We start from the raw sequence: 14,730 nt of genomic DNA on the forward strand, positions 1-14,730 counted from the left end.
TTCTAATAGCCCTTATTGGAAGGAATAGCTTAACCAGAAGGTATCTTGGTCAGCATGAGTCTCAGCCATTTCTTGTTTCTGGCTGCCCGGTATCAATTCCCTCTTTCTAAAAAAAATACATTATTTCCTTTCAAGGCATCCTTTCTTCCCACTGGTGGATATACTCTGGGAAACAGTGACTAAGATTCTGGCACTTTCTTTTTAGTGGGTAGAGAGGTGGCCCAGGATCTTAGAATAGTAGATAATTACACACTCTTTCTGGTATTTCAGTCTTGACCAGAGGATCAAAGAAATAGAATAGAATCCTATTTCGTCCTCACAGTGGTGCCCTGGTCTTCTGGAGCCTTCTTTTAGATTTCCTGGTGGTCTTCAAATCCTATCCCCCAAGGGGGTGGGGGTTGGGGTAACCGGGTGATGGACATGAAGGAGGGCATATGATGGAATGAGCTGGGTGTTCCATGAGACTGATGAATCACTGGACACTGCCTCTGAAACTAATAGTACACTCCATGTTAATTAATTGAATTTAAATTAAAAATTTTTTTTTTTAAATCCTATTCTCCAGAAATATCCTGGTCCTTGCCTGTTTCCAAGCTTCTACCTCATTGGTTCTGTAAGCCCTCAGCATCCTTCAGGGGGGAAAAAAATCTTTTGAATTAGTTAATATGCCAGTCAACTATTGCTGGAATATCCTGTATAAAAACAACCCTCAAAATCTCAATTGTTTATACCAACAAGAATTTATTTTCCAAAGTCCCAGTTCTTTTGGTCAGAGCTGGGTCAGTGGTGTTTCTGACTTGAGGTCCGGGTAGGTCTGTTCTACCAACGTCTCACTTGAAGACAGACACAGCTCCTCAGGGCACGTTTTTCCTAGGGTACGTAGGTAGAGAGCAAGGTAGCCCAGGCAATAACATTTAGAAACTCTGTGGAGCGGCGTCTACGCTAGCCTGCATTTCATTGGCCAATGCAGGCCACGTGGTCAAACTTAACGCACCTGGGCGGAAATCTGTGTTCTCCTTCACTCCGCAGGTGGGCACCGCAAAGCCCCCATTGAAAGAGCATCCATGTATTTGTATTCTGTTAGGAGGAGAGGGTGCAAAATTAGGACCATTACCCTATCTTGGTTAGCCAGAACATACTAAAATGTTAACAATATGTTAAGTTGGTAACATAATGTTAAATTCATTTGAACACAGTTTATTTTATCAATCTTTGCCTTTGTGGTTTGTGGTGTCTAACTCCTGTTTAAGACATTTCTGGTTCTTTGACCCAGGAATGTCATAAGGATAGTCCTCTTTATTTTGTTTTTCACATTTAAGTGTTTAGTCCGCAGTCTGGCTGTTGCAGGGACCCAACTTTGAATCTTTGCTAATGGATGACTAATTGGCCCAGCCTTCTTTTTTTGTTTGTTTTCTGGTTTGGGTTTGGTTTGGTTTTTTAAAGATTTCTTTCTTTTAAAGATTTTATTTATTTATTTCACAGAGAGAGAGAGCGATCACAAGTAGTTAGAGGGGCAGGCAGAGAGAGAGAGAGAGGAGGAAGCAGGCTCCCTGCTGAGCAGAAAGCCAGATGTGGGGCTGGATCCTAGGACCCTGGAATGAGGACCCGATCTGAAGGCAGAGGCTTAACCCACTGAGCCACCCAGGTGCCCCTGTTTTTTTTAAAGATTTGTTGATTTATCTATTTGAGAGAGAGAGAGAGAGCACTTGTGGGGGGGGGGGGGAGGTGTGGAGAGGGAAAGAGAATTTTCAGCAGATTTCCTGCTGAGCATGGAGCCATGCAAGACTGGATCCCAGGACCCTGAGATCAGACTTGAGCTGAAACCAAGAGTTGGCCGCTTAACCAACTGAGGCACCCAGGCACCCTGCAGCCTTTTTTTTTTTTTTTTGACTACTTCATCTTCTTCCCAGAGATCTGTAATCCTTTGATTACAAAGGATCCTTTGAGATCCTTTGCCATGGACCAAGTTTCCATAACGGTCTGCTGGATTCTCTCTTCTGTTTCATTATTCTTTTCATCAACTTCTGTGCTGATACCACACTTCTCAATTATCCCATCTTCAATCTTTATTTAGAATCTGCTTGTCAAGTTTCCCATGTGCACACTAAAAATATTGATCAATATTTTGTGTGGAGTTTCTTTGAATTAAAGATTAGTATGGGAGGAAAGAAGGTTTTCAAGATAATACATCTTCCTCCCCCTGGAGAGTCTCTAATTACATTCGGCAAAATTTTATATTTTTCTTCTTGTAGCATGCACATCATTTGTTAGATTTATTCCTAGAGATTTTATTTTTGTCCTGTGATTTCAATGTGATCTTTTAAAAATGCCATCTTTTAACTGTTTGCTGCACACACATGTAAACAGAATATAATCAATTTTTGTAGCTTGCTGTCCAAGCCAGCAACCTTTATCATATACATATCATATACATATCATATCATAACATTTATACAATGCTTACTATGTGCCAGACGCTGTCCTAAGCATTTTATATGTATGCAATACGTTCAAATCCACAATGGCTCTCTGAAGGAGGTGTTATTCCATACGCGAGGGAACACATCCAGAGAAGAGCAGAGAGAGCAAATAAATAATCCAAGATCACAGATGGTGAAGCCAGGATTCAAACCCACCTTCCACGACCCAGGTCGATAACCACAACACTGTATTTGCCTCTCAACCTTGTGAAGCCCTTGCCTTAATTCAAATGATATGCTTGTCTTTTCTCTTAGAAAAACCACAAAAGCAGTGAATACTTTAAAAAGCTACCAGCAAATACATGGTTAACAGCTTAGTGAAGCTAGGCTTGAGTGTGTGTGTGTGTGTGTGTGTGTGTGTGTGTAGGAGGAGGAGGATGAGGAGGAGGAGGAGGAACTTTACAGAGAACAGCACTCTCAGAGCAAATGAAATTCCCCAGACCTTTGGGACTGCTGGTATACCTCCGGGAACAGCCAGGCATTTGGGGCAATGAGGGCATTGGCCATGTAGACAGGCCATCCTTGGGGAGACCAGCGGGCTCCAGAGAGGCCTGAATGGGGAGGCCCAGGGCCGAGTACACCGACAGTGTCAAATGACAGGCCCTCTCCTGCTCCCCTCCCCCATTTGTGGATTTGTGCTGAATCAAAGGGCCATTCAGGCCCTTCCCTTTCACAGAGTGAGGCCAAGGGGGCCATCCTTTGGAGGCTGAGATAGAACAATCCCATGGGCTTCTGCTTCAAACAGGCTTGGGTTTGAAACCACAATGTACTTGGCGCTGGTTTTACACACATTACTTTCCTGGTGCTGGAAAAAAAAAAAAAAAAAGGAATTAGTCAGATGAAAGGGGAGGTCTGGAGGGAGGGGGGATTCTTTCTCCAGTCTAGTGAATGAGGTTAATAAGTGGAAAAATAAAACTACTCTCTGTGAAGGGTCTTTGGAAGGGTTACCAGGCCACAATAATTAAAAGCAAATTAAAAGGGTATATCATTCATGCAGCCTCCATGGCCTGTCCCAGCCCCGAGGGAGCTGAGTCTACTTCAGGGCAGTGGAGAGAGCATGGGGAGGAGGGAGAGTGGGGAGGACTGCGGGTCCTCGCTTGTGGGGCAGTAACTAATGAGAAGTAGTGATTCCCACCCAGGTCTCCCTCTGTGGCCTCCCAAATGCTAGGTTGTGAATTAGGAAACTGATTGATCATCTTCCAAAACCCCAGTAGTAATCGAACACTTGTTCACACATTTCCAAGGAATGTTTTCTAGTGCTTTGTGTCATGTGAAAATACCCACACTCTCTTGAGGGAGTCACTGAATTCTCTCCAGCTGTCACGTTCCTCTGTGTAAAAGGAAGTTACGACCTTGATTTCCTCCCCCACACCCCAAACAGTGCTCTCCTGAGTCTTCTCTGAAAACCTGGAACAGGTAGAAGGAAGGGAAATAGAAATAGTCATTAGGCAATTCAGCCCTTTCTGCTTGTGTCATTTTTTACCTCAGGCCATTTGCATCACCAGCTGGTTGAGTGGTTAATTCTAACCAGCCCTGTCTCCTAATGCGGTCAACAATTCCCGGTGATTGCAGGGGTCAGAGGCACAGCTTCTGCCCTCCTTTGGCTCCTATTGCCACCTTGTGGGAGGCATGACAGGTGTCTTTCTCAAGGAGAAAGTGACAAGTGGGCTAGGAGGAAAGAATTCGCAGGTTCCGAGCTAGCAGATGGAACCCAGTGGCCTCCGTGGAAGTGAGATCCCAGAGATCTACGGCTGTATTTTCACAAAAGCAGAGGAGATATTGTATGAGATTCTGCAACAATTAACAATTTCCCGGTGACCCTCTTCTTGAACTCCGAAGTCAGGTTATGATGTCCTTCCTATGTTTTCCGAAGCACCCCAGCTGTTCACTACCTGAGAACTTAAAATTGTTAGTGGTAAGGCCAGTTTACCCACTCTCCATGTACCCTTTCTTTAAAGTGTTAAGATCAGAACTCCTGGCTTTTCACTAGGAATCCCCAGGACCTCACAAAGCTCTTGCCCTACAAAGGTAATGGTATTTTCCAAAAACAGCAACAGCAATATTTCTAGTGTCCCACGTTCTTCCAAAAACTTTCCACTGCCCGTTTCAAGGCAGAATCTATTTCTTGGCCCCTGACACCTGGGGGCGGGGTGACTCCTTGACCGCCCCAACAAATAGAATCCCGCAGAATGCTTGATTTCCGAGCCTAGATTATAAAAAGAAACAAGGCTTCTGCCTGATGCCCCCTCCCTTGGGGACGTTCACCATTGAAACCAGCCGCTGGGTTGTGGGGAGCAAACAATGCCCCCAGCGGAGAGCCGGCTGCCACTGCCAGACAGATGAATGAAGGCACCTTCAGATGATTCCATCAAGTCTTCCCGGGGAGGCATCCGTCATCGTAGGCAAGACCGGGTGTCCCCGGTTTGTTAGGTCCAAATTCTGGACCCACAGAATCAGGGAGCATAAGTGTTTGCCCCGCACCTCTAAGTGTTGGGGTTGTTACTCAGCCCTAGGATTGGAACCATGGTCAATGACGGACACTAAATACGTCAGTGAACGGCCAGCCATGGGCTCCGGGAGATACCGCCCCCTCCTAGGAGGTAAAAAAGAGACAGAACCATCCCAGGAGATAAGTGGAAATGTACTGTGTTTCTCTAAAGTTCTAAGGTATAAATATCTATAAATACCTACTATATTGTAGTAGAAAAGATTCTTTTAAAAACCATGATCCTGGGCACCTGGGTGGCTCAGTCGGTTAAGTGACTGCCTAAGGCTCAGGTCATGATGTAGAGTCCCTGGATTGAGTCCCACATCCGGCTCCCTGCTCAGCAGGGAGTCTGCTTCTCCCTCTGACCTATCCCCTCTCCTGTTCTCTCTCTCAAATAAATGAATAAAATATTTTAAAAAAATTCATAGAGGAAAAAAAAATCAGGATCCTATCAAGCCATAATAAGACCTGAAGGAAACTTCAATGCAAATTACTAAGTGAAAGAAGCCAATCCGAAAAGCCTATGGATTGTATGATTCCAGTTAATACGACCTGTGAAAAAGGTGTAACTACAGAAGCAGTAAAAAAAAAAAAAAAAAAAAATCACACACAAAAAATCAGTGGTTGCCAAAGATTAGGGGGGAGAGGACGAATAGGCACTATTTCCTATCAAAATAGGCAATAGGGCACTAAGACTACTCTATTTACTATAATAGTGGACACGTGTTATCATATATCCAGACCTACAGAATATACAATGTACAACACTGAGCGGGACCCCTAAGGTAAACTAGAGGCTTTGCCTGTTGTCAGTGTTGGTTTCTAGATTCAGTATCAGTTTCTAGATTGTAACAATATCTGTGTTGGCTTTACAATTGTAACAAACGTAGCACTCTGTGCTGATGCTGGGGTCACCTGGGCTTGGGTGGGGACAGGAAGTATATGGAAAATATCTGTACTTTCTGTTTAGTTACATTTTCTTTCCATTCAACTTTGCTGTAAACCTAAAGTGCTCTAAAAAACAAAGGCTCGGGACAGCTGGCGGGCTCAGTAAGCAGAACACGCGACTCTTGATCTCGGGTTGGGAAATCTGATCTGCATGTTGGGTGTAAAGATTACTTTAAAAATAAGATAAATTAAAAATAAAGGCTCTTTTTAAAAAAGGTCTTTTAAGGGGCACCTGGGTGGCTCAGTGGGTTAAAGCCTCTGCCTTTGGCTCGGATTATGATCTCAGGGTCCTGGGACTGAGCCCCACATCGGGCTCTCTGCTTAGCGGGGAGCCTGCTTCCCTCTCTTTCTGCCTGTCTCTCTGCCTACTTGTGATCTGTCAAATAAATAGATAAATTTTTTTTTTAACAAAGGTCATTTAAATATAGTCTTATTTGTTTCAGAGCCTGGGGATTCCTTCTTCCCTCTCCCCAACCTTCTCTCAAATAAACGAGTCGTGGATTTTTACTGTTCACATCACTGCTTTGGAGCTTGAAGGTAAAGTCCAACCACGTACATCACGGGTTAATTTACCCCAGGACTTAGTCTTTCCTTCCTTCCTTTCTTTGGTGGGCTGCATGTTATCTGGGAGCTGATCTGTTCCTAACATCATTTAAGGAGTCCTCTGTTTTTGCCTTGAGTGACAGGGAAAAAACTTGAGCCTTAGAAAGCACAGAAGTAAATGAATGGCTTAGGGGGAGATGAAAACAAGGACTCCAGGGCAGTTTGAATAATAAATTAAGCCTTCCTTATTCTTGTTTCTCTAACAGTTATTAATTAGTAACTGTTTTCCATAAAAATATTAGTGGGATCGTCATTCTTAAAACTGGCCAACATAAATGTGATGTTCAATTTTGTGTTGTAATTAAAATTAGATGATATAATTGGCTTTCATTGTTATGTCTGTTTATTTAATAGGTATCTCTTCAGAAGGTACAGCAGCTGGCCATGTAGTTTCCAGATTATCTGGATGGCAAGCTAATTTATATGCAAGTGTGTATGTATACACACTTGCTAAACATCTTGGAAGGAGAGTAGGTGTCTCTCTGCACCCCAGAAACTTCCAGCCTCCGTGGAGCAGAGATACGATGGCAATTTCGTATCATATCGTATACGATGGGCTGGGGTACTGCAGGACGGGGAAATGCGTGGTCAGAAGCCTAGGCTGACAAGAGGGAAGTCTGAGAGCTGCTTTCTCTAAGTTTTTCACATAGAAATGATTACAACAGGTAGGTTCCTTTTATTAGTTAAAAATATTTTAAGGATGTGCATTTAATTAGTTTTTTAGTTTTATCAATGTTCCACATGTACAAAGGTTAACACGTCACATGGTTTTATTTATTTTTAATTTTTAAAGATTTTATTTAATGATTTGAGAGAGAGAGCCCATGTGGGAGGGGGTGGGAGTGTGGCAGAGGGAGATGCAGACTCCCTGCTGAGTGCAGAGCTGGACTCGGGACTCGTTCCCTGGACCCTGAGATCATGACTTGAGCCGGAGTCGGACGCATAACCAACTGAGCCAGCCAGATGCCCCTCAAATAGTTTTATAAGTCTTTAATTGAAAAGCAGCCATCACCAGCTGTCCCTTTCCATTCCTGCTTTCCTCTCCACACAGATGACCATTTCTGTTTCTTAAAGATCTTTCTCCTGGGGTTTGTCTCATTATTTCTAAAACATACGCTTATAGTACGATTTTTCATACCCTCATCTATAAAATGGGTTTCACAACCTCCTATGTTTGGTGTGAGCATTAAAAGGAATCAATTGGGGATGCCAAGCTGGCTCAGTCAGTAGAGCATGTGACTCTTGAAGTCATGAGTTCAAGCCCCACACTGGGCATAGGGCCTACTTAAAAAAAAAAAAAAAAATTAAAAATTAAAAAAATGAATTAATTCATAAAAAGCACTTTTAACAGTGCTTGGCACTGTTCTAATATTAACTTTTTGCTTTTAGTTATTATCTATTGTCTTCTTACCATACAAACATTATATTTAGCTGTGTTATAATACCCCATCCCATTTATACAAACACACATACAGTTTCCCCCTCCTGGCCAGTACGTATTTTGTTTGTTTGTTTGTTTGTTTTTAAATATTTTATTTATTTATTTGACAGACAGAGATCACAAGTAGGCAGAAAGGCAGGCAGAGAGAGAGGAGGAAGCAGGCTCCCTGCCAAGCAGAGAGCCCGATGCCGGGCTTGATCCCAGGACCCTGAGACCACGACCTGAGCCGAAGGCAGAGGCTTTAACCCACTGAGCCACCCAGGCGCCCCCAGTATGTTTTTTATTATAAGTTTTTAAGACCTATATTTAGTGTTTACATTATTATAAACTTGAGTATCTATGGTTGAGCCACATAGAATATTATGATCACATTTTCTTCCTTACTGGAGTTAACCATTTTTTTTACTTTTTTTTTTTTTTTTTTGCTTAATACAAGTCTGACACCAATTCCAATGTGTGTGTTTTTCCCACACCAGAAAAAAAAAAAAAATTCTTGGACACTAGCTAAGTGTCCTACAATTTGATTCAATCCTGACACTATGTACCTGGAGACAGTGTCAGACCCCACAGGTGAAGGGCTCCATCCCACAAGACTGTGATCCCCATTCCCCTCAGTTCAGACACTAATCACAAGTCCAGATTATCCCCTGTGCGTCTGACCCATGGGCTATAAATCAGAGGTTCCCAGAGCTGCCTCCTTGAATTCAGTCAATTTGTTAAAGCGGCTCACAGAGCTCAGAGAAACATTTTACTTACTAGATTACCAGTTCTTCATAAAAGGATATAACTCAGAAACAGCCAGACAGGACAGCTGCATAGGTGTGGGGAAAGGCTGAGGAACTTCTGCGTCCTACCCAAGCATGCCACCCTTCATGACCATCCATGTGTTCATCAACCGGGAAGCTTTCCAAACCCCATCATTTTGGGGAATGGTGGAGGCTCTATGACTTAGGCATGACTGATTTAATCACTGGCCTTTGGTGGCTGATTCAACCTCCAGCCCCTTTCCCCTCCCTGGTGGTCAGAGGAGTGGGACTGAAAGGTCTAACCCTGCAAGCATGTGGGTTGTTCCCTAGCAACCAGCCCCCATCCACAGGGGCTTTCCAAAAGTCGCCTTGTCAATATCACAAAAGACCCGTGTATTGCTCTAACCACGTAGGAACTTCCAAGGGTTTTAGGAGCTCTGTGCCAGAACAGGGACAAAGACCAAATATATATTTATTATAAATCGTAACATCACACTTCACTTTCCGTGGACCATGACTTCAATCGTTCCCAATCCCTCCACCAGAAATCTCTTCTCCTTATGTTCTACAAGTGTAAACGTTTGAGGGGAAGCTATCCTTCCCAGGGCTCTCTCTCCTTCCACTGTACTATGACTGGCAGTTCTCTAAGCCCCCCAGGATTGCCTTTTACTATCAACCTCAAAATTCCTCTCTGTTCTCCTCTACAATAGATCCTTTTTCCCCCCTCCCATGAGATCTGTTTTCTCGTTTTCCATTTTCCTTTGGAGTGAGCACACCTTCAGTAGCTTCTAGGTTATGAATATCTAAAAAATTACCTAACCTTCATACCTGATTGATAGCTGGACAAGGTATAGAATTCTAAGTTGAAGATATTTTTCCCTTAGAGGTGTGAGGACATTGTTTTTTCCCTACCTTCTGGGGCAGCTCTCGAGAAGCTCTTGAGAAGTCTCTTTTATCTTTTTGAATGAGTCTTATTACTTCATCCCTGGATGCGTTTACAATCTTCTCTTCATCCTTAGAATTCCAAAATCTTATAATTATGTGTCTTGGTGTGGGACTTTTAAAATCTATTATGCAGGTGGGGTCCCTGGGTGGTTCAGTCAGGTAAGCATCTGACTCTTGATTTCAGCTCAGGTCATGATTTCAGGGTCGTGAAATCGAGCCCTACGTCAGGCTCTGTGTTCAGTGGGGAGTCTGCTTGAGATTCTCTCTTTCTCCCTTTCCTTCTACCCCTCCCCCCATGCTGTCTTTCTAAACTAAAATAAATAAATATTTTAAAAAACAAAACTTATTATACAGGAAATCAGTGAGCTATCAATATGAAAACTCACATACTTCAGTTCTGAGGATTTTTTAAAAATTACCTTTGAATATTTCAATCCCTCTATTTCCTCTGCTTTCTCTTTCTAGAACTTTTATCTTATTCAAACATTGTAAATTTTGGTCTAGTCTCTAAATTTTCTTTTTTTTTTTTTTTCCTCTTCTATTTCCATCTCTGATATTCTTCCACTTTCCGGTATATTTCTCAAAATTTATCTTCCAACATTTCTATTGTATTTTGCATGCCTGCTGTCATAGTTAATTTCCAAGGGCTTTCATATAACCTCCTAATTTCCTTCTCTTTTTTCCCTCTGAGCATATTAATGACAGTATCCTGAGGTTTTCTTCTGCTCCTTGCATTATTTCTATTTCTACTGTGCTCTTCAAAAAAATATCATTTGTTTTAATCTCAGTTTTCCTATTAGAAAGTTTTCTCAGATGTTTGGTCATCCTTAGCTCCCATCTCACATAAGAGTGAGGCACTAAAAAGTGGATGGGAAGCTATGTGGGGGGTGTGTGAGTGTGTACGTGTGAGTGCGTATGTCCTTGTATGTACATGTTGGTTGGGGGTTATAGAGAGCTTGCCAACAGGCAGAACTTTCTGCAGGGTGATCTTGCTGGGCTGCCAGCATTCTGAGACTGGAGAGGAGGAAAGGGATAAGGGCCCACCGCTAAGAAGTAAAATTCTACTTCATCTTCAATTTCTTTTGGGTGCCCTGCCCTGATGTCACTGAATCTGAGTCTCTCTAGCCTCCCTTCTTTAGAGAGTCAGCCTCTGGATTTCTGAGGGGGAGGGTAAAGGTTGACAGGTCTCAGTGGGTGTGTCTGTGTACTTGTACAAACTTGTACCTTCTGTTCTCAGCCTCACTTTCACCCCAGAGCCACCAACTCCAAACTCCTTTGGTTGGCTAAGTTAGGAAGCACTATTTCATAAGCTTTCTAGCTCCCAAAAAATATTTATTTCCTTTTCCACTTTATTTCCGTTTGTCCTTGTGTGTGCATATATATATACATATATATGTATATAATATAATATAATATATGTATATAATATATATAATGTTATATAATGTATATAATCTAATATAATAATAATGTATATAATAAAATATATTATATATATATATTTTAAACCATTCACTGTCATTTTGGTGGAACTGGTGGCAGAAGGCATGGGTTAGGGGAGACACAAAACAGTAAACAATATTTTCAGTTTGCCACAATTAGCAGGGTTTTTGAGTGATAGAATTCAAACAATGTAATGGTAAAATATACACCAAGCTGCACCCATTTAATTCCTATCAGATGTGTTGACTTTTAAAATTTCCTGAGGGTGGTAGAGCTGGTTGTTTTTATAGGGTTTTAATTTCCATAGGACGGTGTCCTATTTGCGTTGCATGTTTAGATCCAGGGGAAAAAAGCACTGGAAATCAATAAATCATCTTGAGCATTAGAAAAAGAATAGCAACTTATACTCAAAGAAACAGATGGAAGGAAAATGCAAAGATAAAATAAAAATGGAAATGCCTAGGTGGCTCAGTCGGTTTTGTATCTGACTTTTAGTTTTAGCTCAGGTCTTGACCTCAGGGTCATGAATTCAAGCCCTGTGTTGGGTTCGTAGGAAAAAAAAAAATCAAAGTGAACGGGAAACAATGTGCAATAGAGAAATTCAGCAAAGTCAAAAGTAAACCCTGGGGAGACTGATCATGAACAAGAAAGACCTAAATTACCAATATCAGAAATGGGAAAAAAGGGCTTCACCTTAGAGACTAAAAACATCATATTATGAGCCATTACATATTTAAGAGTTTTATATAAGTTGGACAAATTCTTAGAAAAAACCTGCAAAATAGACATTAGGCATCTGAATAGTTCTTTAAATTCTTAAAAAATTGCATCTGTAATTTAATCCTTCCCTTAAAAAACCAAACCAAACCAAAATAAAACTCAACAGGCTAAAATGACTTCAGGGACATCTGGGTGACTGAGTCGTTAGGCATCTGCCTTCGGCTCAGGTCATGATCCCTGGGTCCTGGGATCGAGCCTGGCATTCTGGCTCCCTGCTCAGCGGGAAGCCTGCTTCTCCCTCTCCCACTCCCCCTGCTTGTGTTCCCTCTCTCACTGTGTCTCTCTCTGTCAAATAAATAAATAAAATCTTAAAAATTAAAAAAAAAATAACTTCACTGGAGAATTTGACCAGAGCTTTAAGAAATAAGATTTTACACAAACTGCCAGAGGACAGAAAAAGTGGAATGATCTGCAGGCTGTTTTAGGAGGGCAGCACACCCTTGGCATCAAAACCTGTGAAAGACATTGTAAGAAAATAAAACCGGAGGTCAATTCTACACATACATGAGAAAAACCCAGAATAGAATATTAGTAAACGTACTGTACCCAGTCCAACTTCCTTCTGATAATATCTCGGCTGGGCTAGCCAGGTTCCATTTGTTCCAGAGTAGCAGGGGTGGCCGTGTCTGGGATACTGACCCGAAGAGGAGAGTGTGGGAGGGGCTTGCAGGAAAGAAAGCCTGGAGAACTGACCAGTCTTTCCTCCCTTCCGTCACACCCGTCTTTTCAGAGAGATCAACCTCTTGTGATACGACCAGCCATCCACGACTATTTCTGAGAATCTTGGGTTGTCCTTTTATTGTTTTACCTACTCATTGTTTCCTTTTCCCTCTTTTTTTTTTTTTTTTTAAACCATCAGAGGTGTTACTCTCTCCTAGTGGTTCAGAGCACTGCTTCTTCTTCATCAGATTCGATGAAACAAATCTGAGTCCATTTAATCAGACACAACTCTTGGTTCCTTCTATTGTCGCAGCAGGTTTGAAGGAAGCAAGCATGAGTGAATCCCTACCTCACTACCTCACCAGAAGGGTATCATTCTGCCACATAGATATTTATTAAGCAAATGTTTATCAACAAGCGAATACTGAGCCATGTCTATAAACTGTTTGTTAGACTGAATGAAGGAAGGCCCAGCTTTCTGTCCCTTCAGATGCTCAGTCAGCTGCCTGGCGTGATAAGGTCTTTCAAAACAGGCTCACCAAATACCCAGACATGGGGCTCTCTTTGCTTTAGAGCTGGTGTTGGCTGGAGAGTGAGCCAGTACCTTTGGAATTCACGAATGTACACAGAATCCGCTGGGGGCTTAGCCTTGAGCTTTACCTTTGAGGGTGAAAGCTGCAAGAGTCCCAGGTCTGTGCATTTCATCTGTGCCATCGTGGGGAGTGTCTCTAAAATAGTTTGGCCAAGCCACATATGTTCAATACCTTTAATTGCACCACACAAGCCCATTTCTGAAGTCTATCATGCTTTTTAACCAGCCACGATGATCACAAATGAAAACCCGTTTTTGACATTCGCCACGCTGATCGGCAACGCATTAGATGGGGATTGAAACACATAGAAACTGAAGCGTGTGTTGTAGCTGTCTCTGGAGCCCAGGTCCCGATTCGAATGTTCACTGACTACTGTTCCTTAGAATAGACCACCTGACCTGTTGTCAACCAAAGGAATACATACATCACACCGCAGACATACACGTATTTACAAGTAAACTATAGACATGGAAACAGCCGTCCCTGCCACATCCTAATTAATGACCTGGACAAAGCATTCAATGTTTCCATAACTCAGTTTCCTCATTTGTCTGCACATATGGAGAATGAAATAATGTTTGCAAAGGACTTAATATTGTGCATTGATTAATTAATTAATTGATTAATCAATTAATTGATTAATTGACATGAATATTGTGCATACAAAAAGCAACTAATAAATGTAAGCTACTATTATGAGTTCTGTACTATACATCTACCATTTGCTTCTCTGAAGGCCCTGCTTGTCAGTCTACTCCGTAGTACAAATGGGGAAAATGAAGCTGGAGTCCCCTTAGGTATGCTGGATGGCCTGCATCCCAGGGACTGGACTGCCCTGGCCTCAGCTTACAAACCAGGAAAAGATTTTTCTTCACTATTTCCAGAGGTGACTCATGATAATCCAAGTCATTAGAGACTGATGGATACATCAAAGTTTCAATTTATAGGTCACAGTGAGAAATACAGAGACTAAATGCATTGGTTCTTTGAGTTCCTGGGAGTACGTGGGTGCTATCTTTAGTGTGGGTTCATTTTATGCCGTGGATGAATTTCTGAAGACGTTGCATTATTCAAAACTCATGTAATTCAAAGAAAATGCTCCCATATTAATAAATTTAAAGTATGGAGGAGTGTGTTCATAGAGCACATAAATCTACACCCATTGGTGTGTAACTTGCTTTTAATGGTGCCTTTCATTTCTTCAGCGTGATCTCTGGTATTTTGCAGAAATTAATCTGCTAAATTGTAAGCACGGCACATCATAATGGCTGTTAGGTCTTCTTCAGAGGTTTTTGATGATATCGAAAATCTGTGATAAATGCATCACTTTCGGTGTTTTTTTGTACCACCACATTATAAACGCTCTGATGACATGGTCATAGGATACAAAAAAACATTTAAAATTATAATAACCTCACAATTGTCACCAAAATCACTTGAAGTTCCAAGCCATGTGAATAGTAGCATTGTTTAAAAGATACTAACAAAAGGAAGAGAGGATTTCTGTTTTAAAACCAAAGTGTTACCGTTCACAACTCACTTGTCCCAGCAGGATTGAAATCGAGCGATTCTTTGTTTCTTTTTTAATTTGGGGGATTGGCAT

The 14,730-nt window shown here is 41.8% G+C and overlaps 1 protein-coding gene across 1 annotated transcript; it reads right to left on the reverse strand.

Annotated features, from left to right (window-relative positions):
- Positions 1–664: 664 nt before the first annotated feature.
- Positions 665–13,248, reverse strand: LOC123936816. Its single transcript, XM_045997383.1, has 5 exons — positions 13,139–13,248; positions 3,765–3,887; positions 2,923–3,285; positions 995–1,077; positions 665–870 (listed from the first exon to the last, which is right to left on the reverse strand). Exons 1-5 carry the CDS (start codon positions 13,246–13,248, stop codon positions 770–772), a joined length of 780 nt encoding a protein of 259 aa, XP_045853339.1. The 3' UTR covers positions 665–769.
- Positions 13,249–14,730: the final 1,482 nt, after the last annotated feature.

This window comes from Meles meles, chromosome 2 (genome assembly GCF_922984935.1).
Source record: "Meles meles chromosome 2, mMelMel3.1 paternal haplotype, whole genome shotgun sequence".
NCBI classification, from domain to species: domain Eukaryota; kingdom Metazoa; phylum Chordata; class Mammalia; order Carnivora; family Mustelidae; genus Meles; species Meles meles.